Genomic DNA, 25,174 nt, shown 5'->3' with positions numbered 1-25,174 from the left:
GTTCTGCTCCCCTTTGGCACCAGCTCTAACAGTGGTTCTCCCTACAGGCTGTCCTGTTCTGCTCCCCTTTGGCACCAGCTCTAACAGTGGTTCTCCCTACAGGCTGTCCTGTTCTGCTCCCCTTTGGCACCAGCTCTAACAGTGGTTCTCCCTACAGGCTGTCCTGTTCTGCTCCCCTTTGGCACCAGCTCTAACAGTGGTTCTCCCTACAGGCTGTCCTGTTCTGCTCCCCTTTGGCACCAGCTCCTTCCACAACAAAATAGGTCCCATGTCACCTGCACTTACACAACATAAAGCCTCGACAATTAAACGATGCCATTTGAGGATTTTGCTGCCACTGCCTTCTTTCAATGGGAGCTGTAGGCGTGTCGAAGCAGAGAAGGGTAGTGAGGAAGGAGCGAACCGAGGAAAGAGAAATCCCTCCAGCCTTCTACAGGTTGTGCCACCAGCCGCTGACACAAGGCCCAAGCAGCCCTCACACACATACCGGCTTTCCTGGAATGGCAGGAAGAGATCTACTGCCTAGCTAAAGTGTTTCCCCTGTAGCTGGCACAAGGCATTGGAGGGAACTCCAACAGTCTACCTTTCATGAGACTGAAAAGCAGAGATGGATGGTGGAAAAGAGGGAGTGACTCACACACACATACACACAGAAATAAATAGAAGCTGAAAATCTATTTCTAAAATCTATAAACAATAATATATACAGTGATATACAGTGATGTAAAAGAATGCACAGGCCACGTCCATTGTTTGGACTCTTGTTTGATTTGTATTTATTTCCCAGGTAACGTTACTGTGCATTCTTTTACATTACTGTATATATTATTGTTCATTTTGATTTTGTGTAAATGTTGCACAAAGACCGACATTCTGATCGCAGTGAATATGTCTTGTATTATAAACCTATTGCTATAGTTATTGTGTGAATACGTTTGTTGTACAAAGGATTGTCCTCCAACACTATCACAAATATGACTTTTTGATTTCATTGAAGTAAACCTCAAAGTGATCTTCTCTGTATGAAAAGGATACATGATGTTGTCTTTATGAAAAGGATACATGCATTTTGATTGTGCTACAACACTCATAAATATGACTTGATTTCATTCAATTAAACCTCAACGTAAAGCAATATTCTCTTTTATTTTGTATAGTCTTTATATGCATTAAAATGTAAAATGCAATGTCCTCCAAATGCAAGACGTCCTCCCGCGATTTCTGAACTTTAACTTAAAAAAAAAACAATGTTTTAACCTTTATTTAACCAGGCAAGTCAGTTAAGAACAAATTCTTATTTGCAACGACGGCCTACCAAAAGGCCTGCTGTGGGGAGGGGGGCGGGGATAAACATGATTTGTTATTTTTTTATATAGTACAAAACACACATTACACAAGAGTGACACCACAACATAAAGAGAGACCTAAAGACAACGACGTAGCATGACGACACAGAATGGTAGCAACACAACATGGCAGCATCACAACATGGCAGCATCACAACAACATGGCAGCATGATTTTAAGTAAATCAGGTGTTGAATTAGGTGAACAGGAGACGAGTGCCGTTTAAAGATAATGCATTTACATGCATTATCATTCACACATCAAGCTGTTTACACTAAACACACCTAAAACTACTATACAGGTTTGTTGCATGAAGAAATGAATACATAGGTGTTGATCATGAAGCACATGCAGTACATTCGGAAAGTATTCAGACATCTTGTTTTTTTCCCCCCACAGTTTGTTAGCACCACTATGGGCCCTGGTGAGAAGTAGTGCACTAGGCAGGGAATAGGGTTCCATTTTGGACGTAAGCAGAGTGTGTGTGGGGGGGGGGGGGGGGCTGTAGCTACAGTGCTAGTTGGCTAGCTGCGTGTGGATCTGTGGCACTGGAGCTGATTTTCACTTCATCACATAACCGATTCGGGAGGTTGGGAATGTGTTATTAACAATTGTGGGCGGGTCGAACAAACATCTGACCCGCGCGAGGTTCATACCGCAGAACTCAAGTAAAACCATGGAAACCTAGCAAACTCAGATGACCTAGTGCCATCTTGCTTCTGACACCAGTGTAGCAAATAGAAAAAGAGACTCATCTGGTCTAAAACCCCTGACTCCTAGTACTTATCGGCTTCCAAAGTCAGCCATGCTATTGTAACCAGTCAAATTTTGAGTGATTAAAATACATTTTTGTAAGCCTGATTTTTGTCTGATTATTTTCTACGTTTTATATGTTCTCCTGGTCGGATTGTATTTCATTCTTTCTCTTTATTACCCAGAACTCCGTTCTATTGTCCTCCCCTTTTCCCTGGCCTCAACAACCTGTAGACAAACATACAGCCCAAACGGTAGAATGTACATCTGTCATCATCATTAGAAATGGATGACTCTAATCCATTAAAAAAAATACGCTATTCATTACACATTCAATCAAACTTTACACATGTTTCGTTATTGTTGCCGAACTTTGTAGATATGTGTCACTTTTGTTTCAAGAAAAACGGGCGCTGAAATGTCGAATCAAAAGATGGTTACCAAACCTAGTGTTATTCCAATCTGCTCGCTAACAGCTGAGGTCCGTCCAGTTATGGACACAGAATATAATGCTCATGTATGCACACTGATCTAACGATATCTAACTAGGGAAAAGATATCCAGTAGTAAACTGTAGTTGAGTGAGGTGGCTGCACACCACGTTGATACATTGTATGACAGTAGCGTCCAGTGCGTTACTTTTGTACCGAAGTGGGAACGTTAAACATCACATGAATACGTCTTCAAAAACATGTTGCAGGCATATCAATCAAGCTGTGCGAAATAGAGCAGCTAGTTAGCGTAGCAAACGAAGCTACTGTAGTATTCTTCATACTTGTAAAATCATCTCAATGCTGTGTGTGTGTTGGCTAGGCTAGCTACACTAAACGAATATAAACGCAACATGTAAAATGTTGGTCCCATGTTTAATGAGCTGAAATAAAAGATACCTACAAAAAGCTAATTTCGCTCAATTTGTGTGCACAATTGTTTACATCCCTGTTAGTGAGCATTTCTCCCCTGCCAAGATAATCCATCCAATTGACAGGTGTGACATATCAAGATGCTGATTAAACAGCATGATCAATACACAGGTCCGCCTTGTGCTGGGGACATGCATGTTGCGTTTATATTTTTGTTCAGTACATATTGTTTAGCTGGATGACTTTGCGTCCAAGAGAATAGCCTACTAAACTCAACTCCACTTCACATCAACGGAGTTGTGCACTGACTAGTGTGAGTGGACAATAGATCCGATGTCTCGCAAAATAGTTTTTATGAAGAAAAAAAAAAGATTTCAGCACCCAGAGAATAGCAACAGGACAATTTTTAATAAGCTTAATTTTTATATGTCGGAGCTCTAGTCCACACACACTAGATGCCCACAGTCAACTCCATTTGAGGTGAAGTATAAAGTTTAGTTGGCTACCAAGACACCAGTCGTTTCATATAACCAGTAGCTAAACCAACACACATGACAAGTGGTTTGGCCTCCCGAGTGGCTCAGCGGTCTAAGGCACTGCATCTCAGTGTTAGAGGTCTCATTACAGACTCAGGTTCAATTCAAAGCTGTATCACAACCGGCCGTGATTGGGACTCCCATAGGGCGACGCACAATTGGCCCAGTGTCGTCTGCGTTTAGGGTTAGACTGTCCATTGTAAATAAGAATTTGTTATTAACTGACTTGCCTAGTTAAATTAAAATAAAAAATACAACCCCAGGGCTCTACAGTGCTTCCATTTTGGTTGCATATGCTCCTAAATATTCTGTGCTACCTAGAATTTTATTTGGGAGCACCAGTGCCCCTAGGAAGAAAAATCTCCCATATACCATTTAGTAGCACAGAAAGAAAATAGGTTCTTCAGGAGATGAGCTCCTTAACCCTGTATTTTGTAATTGCTGGAAATTCTTAACATTAATACATAGAATATTTTTAATTGCACTCTGAAATTAAATCTAAAATGTCAGTATAGAGCCCTGAACAAGGTAAAGGTAAAGCTAGCTAATAAAGCGCTGTAAATCCAATGGGAAGATGAGAAGACTGCTTGTTTCTCCAGGCTACTGCTAACAGACTCCTGTTTTCTGTACCTCCAGGCAACATGGCAGCTCTCAGGCCTCTGAAAAGGCCTAAGATCGTCAAGAAGAGGGTGAAGAAGTTCATCAGACAGTCAGACCGCTATGTGAAAGTCAAGGTACGGTTCAGACCACAATTACCTGAGTTAGAGCAACAGTATTTCAACCCTTTCTACGTGGATGTGTTGAACCAGATTCACATTTATTAGGAAGCACGGAAAACAAGTGTTCCTTCTTGGACAAGTTCAGGTACTCCATCACAAACATCATCTGATGACAACTCCCTTCAGTTTCCACTAGCTGATCTTTTGACCAATCAGAGCATCTCTTTTGCCCAGAATTGTGCTGTCTGTGTAAACGCAGGCTTAGTAAACGTACTAGCTGGTATTTACAGGATCCTGCCTTACTCCTTATCTATCTTCTCCTTTGTAGCAAAACTGGCGTAAACCCCATGGTATCGACAACAGGGTGCGCCGGCGCTTCAAGGGCCAGATGCTGATGCCCAACATCGGCTACGGCAGCAACAAGAAGACCAAACACATGCTGCCCTCCGGCTTCAGGAAGTTCCTGGTGCACAACGTCAAGGAGCTGGAGGTCCTCATGATGAGCAACAAGATCCCAACCACAGGTGTCTATTTAGTGAGAGGTTCTGAACAGAGTAAAAACTCAGATGACCCCCAAAAAAAAGCTCAAACCAAGTTTTGTTTCTTCACCCCACTGGGTCATACAGTTGCAAAGACAACATACACGACATCACACAAGCGCATCTTTTATAGCTTCTGACTAGGAGGAGTCACCTCCTTGCATGTCTAATATAACCAATCCTCCTCTGGTGTTAGACAGAAACACAGTAGGTTTCTCTTACTGGTATTGTCATGGCCCTGCGTGTCTCCAGGACCCTCATGGGCCTGGAAGCGAGTATGTATGTGTGAGATGTTCTTCGATGTAGCCCCCCTTCCAGCAGTATCTTCTCTCTTCATCTGTTGACCTTGTCTGGAGTTGAGTTCCACATCCCTCATGGTCCTGGTTCTGCAGCCACTGGCCCGCCTCATCAAGAACTGAAACTAGACTCTTGCCCTTTGTTCCTAAGGAGGGAGGCATTCACATTCTACAATAATATATTTCAACAGAATATGAACTTTCTGCACTTTTTCCATATCACTTCCCACACACCAAGTTCCTCTTTCCCCTTCATTGACCACTAATATATACATTACTTATGCATATAAAGTAATCAGTATGGTAACATGAATGAGTATGTTTCAAGATAGAATCCAACAGATAGAAATGCAATGAATAGAGCTCACATGATTCCCTATTCTGCATGAGACAGAAATACCAAGAGTAGAACATACTATCTGAACGCTCTGTAATGTAGAACAGGCCACTGATGGCTGTATCTGGCCTGGTGCTGGGTTCAGATGGTGCAAACTTGAGGAATGTTCAATTAGATGCCTGCTATGTACAGAACAAACGTCTCCTACATGTAGAATGAGTCATGTTGGCTTTAGTCATGACTTATTGGTAATGTTTCACAACGTTTTCCTATTGAACACAGCCCAGATGTCAGGCTCATGATACAGCATATGGTGCAATGTTATGTTTGTTTTGGTTGATTTGAGGCAATATTGCACGTGAATGAAATATTTTTTGGACTATCTTTTTTTTTCTGTCCATTTTCAGTATTTCATTTGAAATGTATGTGTTCATTCACGTGCAATATTTCATATTGCAGGGCTCTAAGAGTGCGACAAAAGATTTTGCTGTGTGCCAAGGAGAGAATTGTCATACATCATAATAGTGTTGGTAAGGCTTCGCTGTTGTGGTGTTTCAGAGTTCTTCAGAGTTCCCTAGAGAAAAAGGCGAGTGCAGATTCGTTAGCATCATGGTTGCACCATTACTACAGCAAAAAGAGCTTGCTTCTAGCCCAACCACGGCAAGAGATCGGACCCATATTACTGACCTATATTACCGGTGTAACATTTATCTTCCTGTAGCGAATCACTGGGAACGCATTTTACATTCATAAACCACGCGCAACATGGTTCTAAAGTTACTCGCAATGTTAACCATTTGCTTACACTTTGTTCAGTCATCTTACCTCACTGGCTAGCTAGCTAACAACCCGGTAACTGTACCAATATAGCCAAACATTTGGGGCCACAGAAAAGGGATAGCTTCTTCAGGAGACCAATGAATGAATGACATCTCTTTTGCGTGTTGTCGTCACAAACCTGATATTTTTAAAGAGACAGTGTACCATTATTTTTCAGTGTAACGCATCTCAATAGAAAAGTAGTGCTTTTACACAATGTAGAAACCTTATATTCCACATGACTTTGTAATTTCAATGACTGGTATTCGTATTAACATGTTAGCTTTTATAATAAACAAAATGTTCGTTTCTAGTACACAACAAGAGTTCATAGGCTGTATCTCAGTAAAAAAAATGTAAATGTCATGTGACGCTCCTGACTTTAATCTGGATCTTTGTTTGTGTCCTAGCCTGGTGGAACCAGCCTGATCTCTCAATAGATCCTTGTTTGTGTGTCCTAGCCTGGTGGAACCAGCCTGATCTCTCAATAGATCCTTGTTTGTGTCCTAGCCTGGTGGAACCAGCCTGATCTCTCAATAGATCCTTGTGTGTGTGTCCTAGCCTGGTGGAACCAGCCTGATCTCTCAATAGATCCTTGTGTGTGTGTCCTAGCCTGGTGGAACCAGCCTGATCTCTCAATAGATCCTTGTGTGTGTGTCCTAGCCTGGTGGAACCAGCCTGATCTCTCAATAGATCCTTGTTTGTGGGTCCTAGCCCGGTGGAACCAGCCTGATCTCTCAATAGATCCTTGTTTGTGTGTCCTAGCCCGGTGGAACCAGCCTGATCTCTCAATAGATCCGTGTTTGTGTGTCCTAGCCTGGTGGAACCAGCCTGATCGCTCAATAGATCCTTGTTTGTGTGTCCTAGCCTGGTGGAACCAGCCTGATCTCTCAATAGATCATATCCTGAAACAAAATGTGAACGTAGCGGTCTGTCTGCTTGACCAGGCTATGTGAGTCCTACTTGCTTTGTAAAACGGTGTCCTGCGTGGTGTGTGTAAAGCGGTGTCCTGCGTGGTGTGCGTAAAGCGGTGTCCTGCGTAAAGCGGTGTCCTGCATGGGTAAAACAGTGTCGTGTGTTTGTATTAAAATCCCCTTGAGATATAGTAGCGTCTGACTCCTCCTCTGGGTCGTCTGACTCTGGGTCGTCTGACTCCTCCTCTGGGTCGTCTGACTCTGGGTCGTCTGACTCCTCCTCTGGGTCGTCTGACTCTGGGTCGTCTGACTCCTCCTCTGGGTCGTCTGACTCTGGGTCATCTGACTCCTCCTCTGGGTCGTCTGACTCTGGGTCGTCTGACTCCTCCTCTGGGTTGTCTGACTCTGGGTCGTCTGACTCCTCCTCTGGGTCGTCTGACTCCGGGTCGTCTGACTCCTCCTCTGGGTCGTCTGACTCTGGGTCGTCTGACTCCTCCTCTGGGTCATCTGACTCCTCCTCTGGGTCGTCTGACTCCGGGTCGTCTGACTCCTCCTCTGGGTCGTCTGACTCTGGGTCATCTGACTCCTCCTCTGGGTCGTCTGACTCTGGGTCGTCTGACTCTGGGTCATCTGACTCTGGGTCGTCTGACTCTGGATCGTCTGACTCTGGGTCGTCTGACTCCGCCTCTGGGTCGTCTGACTCTGGGTCATCTGACTCTGGGTCGTCTGACTCCGCCTCTGCCCCTCTGTCATCATGGCCTGCTGGGTCAGTCATACTCATGCCAAGGGTTTGAACAAGGAGGAAGAGCACAGCAGAGGCAGTACCCATTCTATCCCTAGCTCTCCCTGTAGACAGGAGGTGGAAGTTAACCTGCTACAACGTCATGTCATAAAGGCCATGTTCCAGACCATCTGAAAAGCAGACTGGAACTAGCTTGACTGAACTCTGATCTTTATGTATTCTAAGGCTTTACTTGGTGTGGAATAATGGCATGTTCCACAATAGGTTTTTCATTGATGGGATGTAAGGCTCTTCAAATTGATTTGTTTGAACGGGTGACATCCAGGCCTTAATGAAAGTCTTAAGTTTCACACACTAGATGGTGCACAGTTAACAAATTAACTAAACATTTGTTTATTTGCAATGTAGTCATTGGGAATACTGCATCAACATCCCAGCTCTACAAAATGGCGCATGAGTAACACCGGTTTTGAAAAGTCCTTTTTAACAAGTATTACCTGAATGTCAAGAAGGCACGTTTTCAACTCAACGTTGATTTCAAGGTAACAAGTGGCACTAAATATATTTTTCAAAGTCCTTTTAATATCACATGTATGTGTGTGTGTGTATGTGTATATATAGTATATATATAGTCAAAGGCATGTTTCCAACTATCAACTTTCAAGGCAGAATAGGAATCATTTCTGAGGCAGTGAGTATGACCTATGACAGCCATGCAAAGGAATCTATCCAAAACTACAACTACCTGGTCACAGAGTAGTAGGACTGTAGGAGGGACACACCTTAGCCATACAGGTGAGGATTATCACTGCCACCTGGGGTATGTGCATATTGCTCTCCTCGATCAAAGCAGGTAGCTCGTTGAGCACGGCCTCGATCATGGTTGTTCGTCACGATCATGTTGAGTCCGGTCAGCTTGAGGGCGCATTGGTTCTTCCAGAGGAAGGAGCCCAGGATGGGGATGCCCTCATGATTAAAGGTCGGATGGTCAATCCTAAGGGGCAATGCGGGGATGAGAGTCAGGGTCTTCACCGCTGTCAACCTGGGAAGAGAAGAGAGTAGAGAAGATACTACTATGGTGCCCTTGAGCAAGGCACTTAACCCCCCAAAATAGCTCTCCAGCCAGGGAAGCTGCACCATGTTGGAGGGCTGGAGCAGTTTAGGGGTCAAGGTACATCAGCAGAAGATGTTACCTTGGTTACTGATGGTCCGCCTCTACCTTGCCTACCTGGTGATCTCATTCTTCAGCAGAAGATGTTACCTTGGATACTGATGGCCCGCCTCTCTACCCTGCCTACCTGGTGATCTCGTTCTTCAGCAGAAGATGTTACCTTGGATACTGATGGTCCGCCTCTCTACCCTGCCTACCTGGTGATCTTGTTCTTCAGCCTCTCAATGAAAATCTAGGTATCCTAGGTGACACATGTGACCCATACAAGAAATGTCCCTCTCCTTCACTTCCTGGTCTTTGTCTGCAGCCTCTTCAGGGTGCCAGCGAACAAGTCCTTCACGTAGGGCTTGACGTCAATGTAGAAGCAGGTAGTTTGTCTAGAATAGAAGATCATTTATATTTTATTGTCCATTTGGCTATAACAGAAATCGGGCCGCTGAACCATACAGCTCCACTAGCAGGTCTCTCCTGATGCCTCGACACACAGATGACCTCCGCTCCTTCCAGCTCATATCGTCACTGTACTCGTCATCTGACTCTACAGGGGGCAGGGCAGCGTGTGAAAAGCCAAAAACTTTGCAAAGCACATTCGAACTCCTACAAAATGATGGCAGCTTAGTTGCATATTTTTAAACATTGCACATTTTAACAGTGTACATTAACAATTAAATAAATAAATAAACAGTGTATATCACTGTTTTATAAAGTTGTAGCTGCAACCACTGAGAAAACTACTGTATCTCTTTGGAAATAAAGACATTCACAACAACACCTTGGTCCTTAAACTCTCCGGCCTGTGAATCCATGGACTCATCCCCATTCTCATCCACATCGTAGTTCTAGTGAAGGTCATAGGTGATGTACCTTGATCACAGAGGGGACATCTCCTTAGGGCATCTATTATTAAAAAACAACAGGTAAGGTATAAAATATAGGTCTGTAGTTACTGGTCTGTAGTTATAGGTCAGTAGTTATGGCTCTGTATTTATGGGTCTGTAGTTATGGCTCTGTAGTTATGGGTCTGTAGTTATGGGTCTGTAGTTATAGGTCTGTAGTTATAGGTCTGTAGTTATGGCTCTGTAGTTATAGGTCTGTAGTTATGGCTCTGTATTTATGGGTCTGTAGTTATGGCTCTGTAGTTATGGGTCTGTAGTTATGGGTCTGTAGTTATAGGTCTGTAGTTATAGGTCTGTAGTTATGGGTCTGTAGTTATAGGTCTGTAGTTATAGGTCTGTAGTTATGGCTCTGTAGTTATAGGTCTGTAGTTATGGCTCTGTAGTTATAGGTCTGTAGTTATGGCTCTGTAGTTATAGGTCTGTAGTTATGGCTCTGTATTTATGGGTCTGTAGTTATGGCTCTGTAGTTATGGGTCTGTAGTTATGGGTCTGTAGTTATAGGTCTGTAGTTATAGGTCTGTAGTTATGGCTCTGTAGTTATAGGTCTGTAGTTATGGCTCTGTAGTTATAGGTCTGTAGTTATGGGTCTGTAGTTATGGGTCTGTAGTTATAGGTCTGTAGTTATGGCTCTGTAGTTACGGCTCTGTAGTTCAATTGTGTCTAATCTCAGAAACCCAGAGCCAAATCTCAAGTGAGTGCGGGCCTCTGGGCAACAAGTAATGGTTGAAATCTTAAGACAGAGAGTGATCGAAAGAGATATCGAGAGAGACAGACACACAGAGAGAGAGAGAGAGAGAGAGAGAGAGAGAGAGAGACTTTCACTAGAGAGTTTTACCTGCGGTGAAAAGCTTCAAAGGCCTGGAAGCAGTAGTCCCTGAGTTCATCATCCTCCACACTGCAGAACTTCAGCACCATGGGTGATGATCTTCTCTAGGTGCTCACCTGGAACAAGACACATCCAACAATTGACCCAGAGCCACCTACATACACTAAACAGAAACGCAGCATGCAACAATTTCTGAGATTTCCTCATATGAGGAAAGCAGTCAATGGAAATGAATACAGTAAGCACTAATCTATGGATTTCACATGACTGGGAATACACATATGTATATGTTGGTCACAGGTACCTCACAATGGGCATCAGGATCTCGTCAGAGTATTTCTGTGTATTCAAATTGCAATTGTTTTCGTTGTCCATAGCCTTATACCTGCCCATACCATAACCCCACCGGCACCATGGGGCACTCTGTTCACAATGTTGACATCAGCAAACCGCTCACCCACACGGTGCTATAAACGTGTTCTGCGGTTATGAGGCTGGTTGGACGTACTGCCAAATTCTCTGAAATGACGTTGGTTGAGAAATTAACATTCAATTATTTGGCAACAGCTCTGAGGGACATTCCTGCAGTCAGCATGCCAATTGAACACTCCCTCAAAACTTGAGACATCTGTGGCATTATGTTGTGTGGCAAAACTATTTTAGTGGCCTTAGTGGCCTTAGTGGCCTTTTATTGTCCCCAGCACAAGGTGCACCTTTGTAATGATCACACTGATAATCAGCTTCTTGATATGCCACACCAGTCAGGTGGATGGATTATTTTAGCAAAGGAGAATTGTTCACTAATAGGGATGTAAACACGTTTGTGCACAACATTTGAGATAAATACGTTTTTTGTGCATATGGAACATTATGGGGAAATTTTATTTCAGCTCATGAAACATGGGACCAACACTTTACTTGATGCGTTTTATATTTTTGTTCAGTGTAATATTCTCTATGTATGGCTATGGATTGACTGATACAGTTCTGCCCTCTGCTGGTGCAATTCCATACAACAGGTTGGGAGATTCATTTATTTTTTTACAAAATACTTTCAAAATTGTATTTAACCTTTATTTAACTAGGCAAGTCAGTTAAGAACAAATTCTTATTTACAATGATGGCCTACCCCAGCCAAACCCTAACGACTCAGCTGAGATACAGCCTGGAAGTAAACCAGGGTCTGTAGTGACGACTTTAGCACTGAGATGCAGTGCCTTAGAACGCTGCGCCACTCGGGAGCCCCCCGAGTAAAGGGAGGGTGAGAGGAGAGTTGAAAGTGGGTGATGAATTTCAAGAACTTGGACATAGACTAATACAAAAAAAATACAAAAAGGAAAAACGTTGAATAGACAAACACCTCTCCACCTAGCTAAGGCTACGATAGACAAACACCATCCCACCTAGCTAAGGCTACAATAGACAAACACCACCCCACCTAGCTAAGGCTACAATAGACAAACACCACCCCACCTAGCTAAGGCTACAATAGACAAACACCTCTCCACCTAGCTAAGGCTACAATAGACAAGCACCTCTCCACCTAGCTAAGGCTACAATAGACAAACACCTATCCACCTAGCTAAGGCTACAATAGACAAACACCTCTCCACCTAGCTAAGGCTACAATAGACAAACACCACCCCACCTAGCTAAGGCTACAACAGACAAACACCTCTCCACCTAGCTAAGGCTACGATAGACAAACACCATCCCACCTAGCTAAGGCTACAATAGACAAACACCACCCCACCTAGCTAAGGCTACAATAGACAAACACCACCCCACCTAGCTAAGGCTACAATAGACAAACACCTCTCCACCTAGCTAAGGCTACAATAGACAAACACCACCCCACCTAGCTAAGGCTACAATAGACAAACACCACCCCACCTAGCTAAGGCTACAATAGACAAACACCACCCCACCTAGCTAAGGCTACAATAGACAAACACCTCTCCACCTAGCTAAGGCTACAATAGACAAACACCACCCCAACTAGCTAAGGCTACAATAGACAAACACCACCCCACCTAGCTAAGGCTACAACAGACAAACACCACCCCACCTAGCTAATGCTACAATAGACAAACACCTCTCCACCTAGCTAAGGCTACAATAGACAAACACCTCTCCACCTAGCTAAGGCTACAATAGACAATGCTGAGCACTTGTTGGCTGCTTTTCCTTCACTCTGCGGTCCAACTGATCCCAAACCATCTCAGTTGGGTTGAGGTCGGGTGATTGTTTCCACCCATTCTGTTGTGTACAGGTCTGAATGCCTAGAGTGTGCAAAGCTGCCATCAAGGCAAAGGGTGGCTACTTTGAAGAATCTCAAATATAAAATATATTTTGATTTGTTTAACACATTTTTTTGTTTACTACGTGATTCCATATGTGTTATTTCATAGTTTTGATGTCTTCACTATTATTGTACAATGTAGAAAACAGTAAAAATAAAGAAAAACCTTTGAATGAGTAGGTGTGTCCAAACTGACTGCTTTTGACAGCTACTGTATGTCTGCATCACGCTTTGAAGCAACTATGAACTGTTAGCAGGCAATCAGGGGGGCCTAGTATTAGTATTGGGAGAATCACTGCCTAAGTCAGTGCTAGTAAGAAAATACACGTTTCATGTGCGTGTGTGTGTGTGTGTGTGTGTGTGTGTGTGTGTGTGTGTGTGTGTGTGTGTGTGTGTGTGTGTGTGTGTGTGTGTGGGCATGTGTGTGTGTGTTGGGGGGGGGGGTCAGACGTTTTCTTAAGATAATATTAATGCTCTTACCGCATAGCTCTTCAGCATGATATTCCAACTGAAATGAAATATGATTCAACTTCAAAGCAGTTTGTATAGCCTAGTATCAGTATTGGGAGAATCATTGCCTAACTGCAACAACACACTGTGTCAAACTGAATAATCAACCCAACGCCCAGTGTCCTATTAACAGTGATCATACTCATGTCTGCGACATCAAACATATTGCATGTCAGACCTTGTTAATGTATATGTCAGTGTCCATGCACAACATCTGTATTGCCCCAGAGGTAGTTAGTTACTGTAGATCATTTCCCTCTGTGTTCCCTGGGCAACAACAGAGAGATTGTGAATCTAAAACATTGACAGTAACATAATAACTATTATTCTATTACATTCTAATAGTCTATTATTACATGACATTCTATAATTATATTATGACATTACATTCTATTATTCTATTACATTCTATTATTATATTATACCATTACATTATATTATTCTATGACATATTATTCTATTACATTATTTTACATTCTAATAGTCTATTACATTCTAATCGTATATTATTCCATTACATTCTATTATTCCATTACATTCTATTATTCTATTACATTCTATTATTCTATTATGACATTACATTCTATGATTCTATTACATTCTATTATTATATTATTATAGTACCATAATAGGTGAGAAAGGTTATGGACTTCTTTTAAAGCCACTAATAAATGATCATAAAAGTAGGCAAACATACAGTCATTGTTGATACATTATTACTATGTCATTCCACACCCACACTTGCAAAGCAGTCTGCTTTCTTGCCGAAAGTCTTTGTCAGTGATGTCATTTTCTCCAATAGATTGGAGATGTTTTACGAGATATTCGACATCTTGACTACCAGTTACAGTCAATTTAAATATGATAAAAGTTATGGGAAAAAACTTTGAAATAGTGGAGCAGAAGTTTCAGCCGGAGAACATGGCAATATTTTTTAAACTAGGCAATTCAGTTCAGAAGAAATCCTTATTTACAATGACGGCCTATCCCGGCCAAACCTGGACGACGCAGGGCCAAACCTGTGCGCCGTCTTGTGGGACTCCCAATCACAGCCAGATGTGATGCAGCCTGGATTTGAACCAGGTACTGCAATGACAGCTCTGAAATGCAGTGTCTTAGACCATTGTGCCACCCGGGAGCCCCTAGTTGGAATATAACTTAGGCCAAGAACAAACTTGGAAACATGACACTTGCACGGTGCTTTATAAATAGGCACCACTGTGTTATGAGTCAAATAATTTACCGTTTCTACTGCCACCAGGTGGAACTAATGCTCACCACATAGGAACTTTTCTTTCACGGAACTATTTGTAAGCGAAATGCTTGTTTCAACCGGAACCTTGGTGCACGCACACGGAAGTCGTTTTTTTTCAGTGGTTGTGAAGTTGTTGCCACGTCGGTTCAGAACGTCGTTCTTGATACATCGTAAAACCGTGATACATTGATAACAGGGTTACACGTCTTGCAGTGCACTTCTTTTGTTTAGGGACAAACTCATTACGATAGTCTTCAATCATGGTGAGTAACATAATTTCTGGTATTTCTGACTGCAGTTGTTTGCCGGTTAGCAAGGCAACTGTTAACGTTAGACAGCTAACGCTAACTTGTCAAGTTGCTAAGCTGAACAAGAATATTTTTTTTATTAAGTTGTACTTATTGTTTACTACCAAATAGACTATTAAACATACAGTAATATGTTACAAGGTCGTGTAATGCTGTTTTATGCAGTAACGGTATCTCTGCGATTAGTTCAAGCTTCTATCTAGCTAGTTAAGTAGCTAGCTAACGTTGTTAGCTAGATTGTGTAGCTAGCAAAGTTAGATTTAGCTAACTAACGCAGCGTTAGTTTTTTAGAATAGCGTTCTATCAAATAATCTCTCACTTCTTGTGTTTCATGAAATATAGGTTTCCGTCATCAACACGGTGGACACCTCCCACGAGGACATGATCGTAAGTAGTTTTCTTATGTGACAGCTACAAGCTAACGTTAGCTAACTACTGTCATTTAGCTAGCTGACTTGAGTTTGAATGGATTGTTAATTCAATGTCCCGTAAATTCAACCAGCTGTAGCAAATTAATATATATCAACTTAATGTACTTTATTTATCCCTTATCAAATTTTAGTAGCTAACTCACTCTACTTTGACTAAGCTAATGTAATAATTGCAACCTTTGACCTTTTTCTTATGACATGCTCTGTTGTGTTTTAAGCATGATGCCCAGATGGATTATTACGGCACAAGACTGGCCACCTGCTCCTCTGACAGGTCTGTCAAGATCTTCGATGTTAAAAACGGAGGGCAAATCCTAGTGGCAGATCTGAGAGGGTAAGATGTGACTCTGCTTGATTAGAGCTTTAAAGGTTGACTCATCGAAAGGAAGTTGCCATGAGCAGCACCACAGATATTGTAATGATCGACATGCAAGACTTATTTTCCAGCCCACACAGATTGAACTGCCATGTCCCTGTTTCATCTCCTCTCTCCATTACCTGTGAAGTGCTGTATCCAGACAGTCATTTTACTGTCTGCCTCTATCTCCTCTCTCTCTGCAGCCATGAGGGTCCTGTGTGGCAGGTGGCCTGGGCTCACCCCATGTACGGCAACATCCTGGCCTCATGTTCCTATGACAGGAAGGTGATCATATGGAAGGAAGAGAACGGAACCTGGGATAAGATGTACGAGTACACTGGACACGACTCTTCAGGTAAGAACATTCCCGGTAAATCACTCACAAATGTATTCAATTCATATTTTACGTCATTTCGCAGATGTTCTTATCCAGAGCAACTTACAGTACAGTGAGTTCATACAGTTTGGTATATATGGTTTGAATATTTTCAATGATCTTATTGAAAATGTTCAAATGGAGTTCTTTAAACCTGGTGCTTGGGACCCACAGGGTATGCAACATGTTGTTTAGTTTCACTTTTGATCAAAGCCCTATTCAGAACCAGGGATGAATAACACTGCAATTAAGCATTGTCAAAAGCTCTGTGTTTTTAGTGTATATTAATGAGTACTTTCTGGCTTCCTTGTGTCTTCAGTGAATTCAGTGTGCTGGGGTCCCTATGACTTTGGTCTGATCCTGGCCTGTGGGAGCTCAGATGGAGCCATCTCATTGGTCACCTGCTCTGGGGATCAACAGTGGGACATTAAGAAGATCAGCAATGCACACACAGTGAGTAATGAACTGTTTTCACTTTCATTTGTAAACCGACATTAAGTATTTTCTCTAGGGCTGGGTTAATATGAATAAACCTAAAGTGTAACATTAAATTGTCACAAATTAATTAAATTAAAAATTAAAGTGTAACAAATTGCCACCATGGCCAATTTATTGCCTTTACCTCCCTTATCTCACCTCATTTGCTTACATTGTATATAGACTTATTTTTCTACTGTATTATTGACTGTATGTTTGTTTTAATCCATGTGTAACTCTGTTGTTATGTGTCGAACTGCTTTGCTTTATCTTGGCCAGGTCGCAGTTGTAAATGAGAACTACCTGGTTAAATAAAGGTGAAATAAATAAATAAAAAATAATTAACTGTCTGTTGTGACAGTCCGTTTGTGGTAGCTTGTCAAAGTCCTAATTGAGTTCATATGAATTCATGTCCTTGGTCTGTACATGTGACTGTGTATTGTAACCTTCCCCTCTGTCCTGTTAGATTGGGTGTAACGCAGTGAGCTGGGCTCCATCTGTGGTGCCAGGTAGTCTGATAGACCAGCCCTCGGGTCAGAAACCCAACTTCATCAAGAGGTTTGTCTCAGGAGGCTGCGACAACCTGGTCAAACTCTGGAAGTAAGTAGCGGACGATTGGAGGGTGTCTTATCTTCTCTTTTATTGAAATGCTTATTTTTTTATTGGCAACACAGCTACAGTGCCTTCACAAATTATTCATACCCATTGACTTATTCCATTATTTTGTTTTGTTACAGCCTGAATTCAAATGTATTTAACAAAAAATCTCACCCATGTACGTATATAGTCCATAATGACAAAGGAAAAATATGTTTTTAGAATGTTTTGCAAATGTATTTAAAATAAAATACAGAAATATCTCATTCACATAAGTATTCACACCCCTGAGTCAATACTTTGTAGTAGTTCCTTTGAGTCGTCGTGAGTATGTCTATCAGCTTTGTACATCTGTATTTGGGGATTTTCTCCCGTTCTTCCTTGCAGATTTTCTCAAGCTCTGTTAAGTTAGATGGGGAGCAGTGGTGAACAGCAATCTTCAAGTCTTTCCACAGATTTTTCAATGGGATTCAAGTCTGTGCTTTGGCTGGGCCACTCAATGACATTCACATTCTTGTTCTGAAGCCATTCCAGTGTTGCTTGGGGTCATTGTCCTGTTGAAACGTAAATCTTTACCCCCCTTCCCCAGATACGTTTTATACCCTTCCCCAGATATCTCATCACAATTTTGTCTCGGAGATCTATGGACAGTTCCTTGGACTATATGGTATAGTTTCTGCTCTGACATGCACTGTCAACTGTGGGACCTTATATAGACAGGTGTGTTTCTTTCTAAATTATGTCCACACAATTGAATTTGCCACAGGTGTACTCCAAGTTGTAATGACAGCTCAAGGATGATCAAAGGAAATTGGATGCACCTGAGCTCAATTTGAAATGTCATAGCAAAGGGGTATGAATACTTAGTTACAGTCAAAAGTTTGGACACCTACTCATTCAAGGGTTTTTCTACAATGTAGAATAATAGTGAAGACATCAAAACTATGAAATAACACACGGAACATACTACCGTAAATTCCGGACTATAAGCCGCAACTTTTTTCCCAGGCTTTGAACCTCGCGGCTTACACAATGACGCGGCTAATATATGGATTTTTCCAGCTTTCAATTTTTTTTCTCCCCAAAAAGTTTTTTGGGCGGCATGAAGCTTTCATTAGACCAATGAAATTGCCGAACGGGTTAAGGTCAAACAACTTTTTTGTTTACTGTTTAGATTAAATCGAGCGCTCTCAAACTTCCCATCATTCTGATTACGGTAGTCATTTTGTCACCCTCATCATGGCAAAGACACGGAGAAATGCATATGATGCAGCTTTCAAGTTGAAGGCGATTGATCTGGCTGTTGGAAAAGGAAATAGAGCTGCTGCACGGGAGCTTGGTCTTAATGAGTCGATGATAAGACGTTGGAAACAGCAGCGTGAGGAATTGACTCAGTGCAAAAAGACAACTACCGGTAAAGCTTTTTGTTACAAGCCGTGTTTCGTTAAAGCCTGTGTAAAGTTAATTTGTTTCAATGTAGCGGTAGGCACCTGCGGCTTATAGACGTGCGGCTTATTTATGTTCAAAATAAAAACAATTTTTTTAATTCAATGGGTGCCGCTTATATTCAGGTACGCTTAATAGTCCGGAAATTACAGTACATGGAATCATGTAGTAATCAGAAGTTATAAATAAATACATCAAAATATATTTTAGATTCTTCAAAGTAGCCACCATTTGCCTTGATGCCAGCTTTGCACAGTCTTGGTATTCTCTTAACCAGCTTCACCTGGAATGCTTTTCCGACAGTCTTGAAGGAGTTCCCACATATGCTGAGTACTTGTTGGCTGCTTTTCCTTCACTCTGCAGTCAAACTCATCCCAAAGCATCTCAATTGGGTTGAGGTTGGGTGATTGTGGAGGCCAGGTCATCTGATGCACCACTCTATCACTCTCCTTGGTAAAATAGCCCTTACACAGCCTGGATGTGTGTTAGGTCATTGTCCTGTTGAAAAACAAATGATACTCCCACTAAGCACAAACCAGATGGATGGCGTATCACTACAGAATACTGTGGTAGCCATGCTGGTTAAGTCTGCCTTGAATTCTAAATAAATCAGTGTCACCAGCATAGCACCATCACACCACCTCCTCCATGCTTCACGGTGGGAACCACACATGAGATCATCCGTTCACCTTCTCTGCGTCTCACAAAGACACATTGGTTGGAACCAAAAATCAAAAATTTTGACTCATCAGACCAAAGGACAGATTTCCACCGGTCTAATGTCCATTGCTCGTTTTTCTTGGTCCAAGCAAGACTCTTCTTCTTATTGGTGTCCTTTAGTAGTGTTTTTTTCCCCAGCAATTCGACCATGAAGGCCTGATTCGCGCAGTCTCCTCTGAACAGTTGATGTTGATGTGTCTGTTACTTGAACTCTGTGAAGCATTTAACTCTAATAAACTTATCCTCTGCAGCAGAGGTAACTCTGGGTCTTCCTTTTCTGTGGCCTTCCTCATGAGAGCCAGTTTCATCATAGTGCTTGGTGGTTTTTGCGACTGCGCTTGAAGAAACTTTCAAATTTCTTAATTTTCTGTATTGACTGACCTTCATGTGTTAAAGTAATGATGGACTGTCGTTTCTCTTCGCTTATTTGAGCTGTTCTTGCCATAATAATGACTTGGTATTTATCAAATGCAGCTATCTTCTGTATTTTTATAAATTTTTTATTTAACTGGGAAATTCAGTTAAGAACAAATTCTTATTTACAATGACGGCCTACCCCGGCCAAACCTGGACGACGCTGAGCCAATTGTGCGCCACCCTATGGGACTCCCAATCACGGCCGGATGTGTTACAGCATGGATTCGGACCAGGGACTGTATAGTGACGCCTCTTGCACTGAGATGCAGTGCCTTAGACCGCAGCGCCACTCGGGAGCCCAACCCCTACTTTCTATACCCCCCTCCCTACCTTGTCATAACACAACAGATTGACTCAAACACATTAAGAAGGAAAGAAAGTAAACATTTCGCTGTCTACACCTGTTGTATTCGGCGCATGTGACAATTTGATTTGGAAAAAATTCCGCACCTGTTAATTGAAATGCATTCCAAGTGACTATCTCATGAAGCTGGTTGAGAGAATGCCAAGTGTGCAAAGCTATCAAGGCAAAGGGTGGTTACTTTGAAGAATCTCAAATATAAAATATATTTGGATTTGTTTAACACTTTGTTTTGTTTACTACCTGATTCCATATATGTTATTTCATAGTTTTATTTCTTCACTATTATTCTACAATGTAAAAAAATGTAAACTTTTGACTGGTAACTCTATGTAAATTAGATATTTCTGTATTTCATTTTAAATAAATGTGCAAACATTTCTAAAAACATGTTTTCACTTTGTCATTATGGGGTATTGTGTGTAGATGGTACAGTGAAGCCACTGTATAGTTCCACTCAAAATATTTACAATTTACTTACTTGCAATAACATCTTTTCTCTTTGTAATAACAACTTGATATATTTATAACTGCGTGAACAACTTTATGTAAGGTTTTACAAATAGGTTTCTATGGCAAGTGAGGAGTTTGAATAAAATGGCTGCCACACAGGTTTGTGTGTCTTCTTTCTTAGAGAGGAGGATGGCCAATGGAAGGAGGACCAGAAGCTGGAGGCTCACAGTGATTGGGTCAGAGATGTAGGCTGGGCTCCCTCCATAGGACTACCCACTAGCACCATTGCCAGCTGCTCTCAGGTAACCTACCGTCAGAGGAAAAAAATATTGTATGGCTTTTACAGATGTAGGATCTTTATTTGATTACCTTGTTACAGGTTAACTTTCCTGCAATAAATGTCTAGTGTATTTGAGGTTTAAAAAGGCTTTTGAAGTTTGTAATTTCCATTTTTACGTTTCAGAATTCATTTTCCTTTCCTAAAAATGTATCTTCCCCTACAAAAATGTCCATGAATTTTAATCAACATAGAAATTCACATTTCCTGTTGCTGCAGGATTTTTGTCCTGCTTTAGCAAACTGTCTCAAATTAAGATATTTTATTTGGATCCCAATTAGTTGTTGAACAAGCAGCAGTGCTGTCGTTCCACAAAAATGTTAAGTATACATTATGCACCAATATTGAATTTTAAAAGCCTGATAAATTAAATGAAGTGCACTTTAATATAGACCACACGGAATTCAATAAATCCCTCTTTTCTTTAAATTTTTTATATATGAATGAAGGCTTGTTAAAATGCTAAAATTCAGCATTTTGACATTTTCCTCCTTCAACCCTGTGTCACTTCTAGGAAGATTTCAACCCACTTTAATCCAAAAATGTCTCCCAAGTTTCACCATCATTGTAAAGGCCTAGTTATTTTTCAGCTTTGAGTCATTTCTGAAGATCACTATTTATATTCATGTGATTAGCAAATGCCTTTATGTTTGTCCCTCGTTTTAATGCCAACCTTGTTATACAAACAATTTACCCCTTTCAAATAATGGACCATTCCACCAAATGAAATGATTCACGGTGTTCTGTGGGTCCTCTGAACAGCATGGTGGTCTATTTTAGAATTGTTTTATCGTCTTTGACTAAGGTGGTAAAGCTCAACATGTCAACCCTGTTCGCTCAGTTAATGTTAGGAAATCTTGAAATTGATTTAACTTTCATTATGTGTGGAACATATGTGTAATTCCTAATTTCATGAACACCATGTGGTCCCATGCTCTGCATCACATGAGGAGTAATGGCTGATCTTCACGGATAAAGTTAGTTGGGCCTCTAACAGGGTTGACAATAACAGGGTTGTGGTTTTAGGTTTAATATTAAGTTTATTTGTACAAGGATACTTTATCAATGAGAAAATGTTAGATTTATCTCAAACATGCTTTTATTTACATTAGTATTCAGACCCTTTGCTATGAGACTTGAAATTGAGCTCAGGTGCATCTTCTTTCATTGATCATCCTTGAGATGTTTCTACAACTTGATTGGAGTCCACCTGTGGTAAATTACATTGATTGGACATGATTTGGGAAGGCACAAACCTGTCTATATAAAATCCCACAGTTGACAGTGCATGTCAGAGCAAAAACCAAGGTGAGGTCGAAGGAATTGTCTGTAGAGCTCCGAGACAGGATTGTGTCGGCACAGATCTGGGGAAGGGTACGAAAACATTTCTGCATTATTGACTGTCCCCAAGAACACAGTGGCCTCCAGCATTCTTAAATGGAAGAAGTTTGGAACCAACAAGACTCTTCCTAGAGCTGGCCGCCCAGCCAAACTGAGCAATTGGGGCAGAAGGGCCTTGGTCAGGGAGGTGACCAAGAACCCCATGGTCACTGACAGAGCTCCAGAGTTCCTCTGTGGAGATGGGAGAACCTTCCAGAAGGACAACCATCAAATCAAACCATGTGAAACAAGATTCTCTGGTCTGATGAAACCAAGATTGAACTCTTTGGCCTGAATGCCAAGCATCACGTCTGGCAGAAACCCGGCACCATCCCTACGGTGAAGCACGGTGGTGGCAGCTATGTGGATGTTTTTCAGCTGCAGGGACTGGGAGACTAGTCGGGGTCGAGGGAAAGATGAATGGAGCAAAGTACAGAGAGATCCTTGATGAAAACCTGCTCCAGAGCGCTCAGGACCTCAGACTGGGGCGAAGGTTCACCTTCCAATAGGATAACGACCCTAAGCACACAGCCAAGACAATGCAGGAGTGGCTTCGGGGACAAGTCTCGCAATGTCCTTGAGTGGCCCAGCCAGAGCCCGGACTTGAACCCGATCGAACATCTCTGGAGAGACCTAAAAATAGCTGTGCAGCGACGCTCCCCATCCATCCTGACAGAGCTTGAGAAGAATGGGAGAAACTCCCAAAATACAGGTGTGCCAAGCTTGTAGCGTCATACCCAAGAACACTCGAGGCTCTAATTGTTGCCAAAGGTGCTTCAACAAAGTACTGAGTAACGGGTCTGAATACTTATGTAAATGTGATATTAGTTTATTTTATAAAAAATTTGCTAAAATTTAAACCGTTTTTTGCTTTGTCATGATGGAGTATTGTGTGTGTAGATTGAGGGGGGGAAAAAAACATTTTAGAATAAGGCTGTAATGTAACAATGTGGAAAAAGTCAAGGGGTCTGAATACTTTACGAATGCATTGTACATAAGTGTCTGTAACGGGGTTGATAGACAGTGTGGTACAATGCAGATAAAATGCTCTTAGTTCATAGGATTTTAATGCCTGAGATGGGAAAATGTGTTTTTCTGTAGGCTAAACATATCCTCCATGCAATTGAATTTTGAAAGAAGAGATAGTTGAAAGTTAATTTCTTAAAAGTTTGCCTGTTCAAAGGGAATGAACCAGCTATTGTTCCTGTGGTCCACAAGATCCTACATTGTTTGTGATTTTGGCTCATTTCATATAACCAACAAACTGCTCACGGTCAATTCCATTTTGATTGTTAGGATTCCAATAATTCTAAAAGTGTCCGTTTTATTTAACATTGGGATGTTTTCATTCTCATTGAAGGTAAAAGGCACTCCTGAATTGAAATGGAACTGTTATCATCTTTTTAAAATGTGTTGGCCCAGTTTGTCATTGTCTGGTCTACCAGGGAGTATTTATGGCTTTTACCTCAGAACAAAAACACCTAACACAAAACCTCTCCTGCTGTCTGCGTGCAGGACGGCAGGGTCTTCATCTGGACGTGTGACGACCCTTCAGGCAACACGTGGACGGCTAAACTCCTCCACAAGTTCAACGACGTGGTTTGGCATGTCAGCTGGTCCGTCACTGGAAACATCCTGGCCGTGTCCGGGGGGGATAACAAGGTCAGTGTACACACACACACACACACACACACACACACACACACACACACACACTCTTACTAGGCAGCTGAATAAACTTGATCCTCAGCAATGTATGATTTATGCCACTTAGCAGATACTTTATGCAAAGCGTCTGAAAGTACAGCGAGTTTATACATCAGTGCGGTCACAAATGATCCCTTGGTTACCTGTACTTGTCCAGATGACGTGGTGGAAGGAGTTGGAAAGACTGCCAGTGTTTTCTGATGTGTATTGTTGTCGGCTGTCTCCAGGTGACGTTGTGGAAGGAGTCGGCAGATGGCCAGTGGGCCTGTATCAGCGACGTCAACAAAGGCCAGGGAGCCGTATCGTCCATCGCAGACGGAGCGACGAACGAGCAGTGATCCAGGCACAGAAGGACATTCCACTCCTTCTCCTACACCCACAGAGAATGATTGGGCTACTACTCCAGAGACATTTCTACTATCTAGCCTAGTCCCAGATCTGGGCTAACTACCACCTGTTAAACCTCTCTCTTTCTCTAACAGACTTTAAGACCATATTTTATGATGAAATTTTGCTAAAGACCGTTTGAGGTTTTATCGTTCAGTTTACGATGATCCAGATTTAAATGGTTACCACTGAGGGAAACTACCTTAATTAAAACCTGAATTAAAACCTGCTCAAAACATCCATAGATTACATACTTGCTTGTAAAAAATAATTTTCTGTCAAATATGAAACTGTTTTTGTGAAAGATTTTCTTCCAATTGATTGTTAGAAACAAGAATGTTATGTTTCATATTTCAAATAATTAAAGAACTTCAAGGAAAAGCTGTTTCCCAAAAGCTCAGCTATTTCTTCTACGATTGATCAGTCAGGGAGGGGCAACTCCAGTCCTCAGGATCAGTCAGGGAGGGGCAACTCCAGTCCTCAGGTGCCTGTTTGGTGATGCTGCTGCCACAGACCTGAAGCTAATAATCTACAAATCATGGTCTCCAGTTTAGAATACGATTTGTTTAATCAGGTGTGTTAGCTAGGGCTGGGG

At 41.8% G+C, this 25,174-nt stretch overlaps 1 protein-coding gene and 1 long non-coding RNA gene across 3 annotated transcripts; one reads left to right on the top strand and one right to left on the bottom strand.

The window, feature by feature from the left end:
* Positions 1–1,137: 1,137 nt before the first annotated feature.
* Positions 1,138–6,299, bottom strand: LOC145862651 (uncharacterized). The gene is made up of 3 exons (XR_014382223.1): positions 6,077–6,299; positions 5,905–5,963; positions 1,138–5,198 (listed from the first exon to the last, which is right to left on the bottom strand). It is a non-coding gene; the product is annotated as an uncharacterized LOC145862651 (long non-coding RNA).
* Positions 6,300–14,908: 8,609 nt separating this feature from the next.
* Positions 14,909–24,960, top strand: sec13 (SEC13 homolog, nuclear pore and COPII coat complex component). 2 transcript variants are annotated; one of them, NM_001140768.1, is given in 10 exon segments: positions 14,963–15,087; positions 15,475–15,519; positions 15,782–15,897; positions 16,125–16,276; positions 16,617–16,750; positions 17,241–17,374; positions 20,950–21,070; positions 24,001–24,137; positions 24,140–24,147; positions 24,420–24,955. In NM_001140768.1, coding segments are annotated over 9 exon segments (846 nt in total). In that variant the 5' UTR covers positions 14,963–15,084; the 3' UTR covers positions 24,144–24,147; positions 24,420–24,955.
* The last annotated feature ends 214 nt before the right edge of the window (positions 24,961–25,174 follow it).

The sequence above is a fragment of the Salmo salar genome, chromosome 22 (genome assembly GCF_965601325.2).
Source record: "Salmo salar chromosome 22, fSalSal1, whole genome shotgun sequence".
NCBI classification, from domain to species: Eukaryota; Metazoa; Chordata; class Actinopteri; order Salmoniformes; family Salmonidae; genus Salmo; species Salmo salar.
Note: the sequence above shows the minus strand (reverse complement) of the source record. Positions and strands in the feature narration are given on the sequence as shown.

Bases quoted from the DNA above. Each gene is read 5' to 3' on its own strand.
- sec13 (XM_014168277.3), top strand. The intron at 17,375-20,949 runs GTAAGTAGCGGA...CTTCTTTCTTAG, and splicing joins AACCTGGTCAAACTCTGGAA to AGAGGAGGATGGCCAATGGA. The intron at 21,071-24,000 runs GTAACCTACCGT...GTCTGCGTGCAG, and splicing joins CCATTGCCAGCTGCTCTCAG to GACGGCAGGGTCTTCATCTG.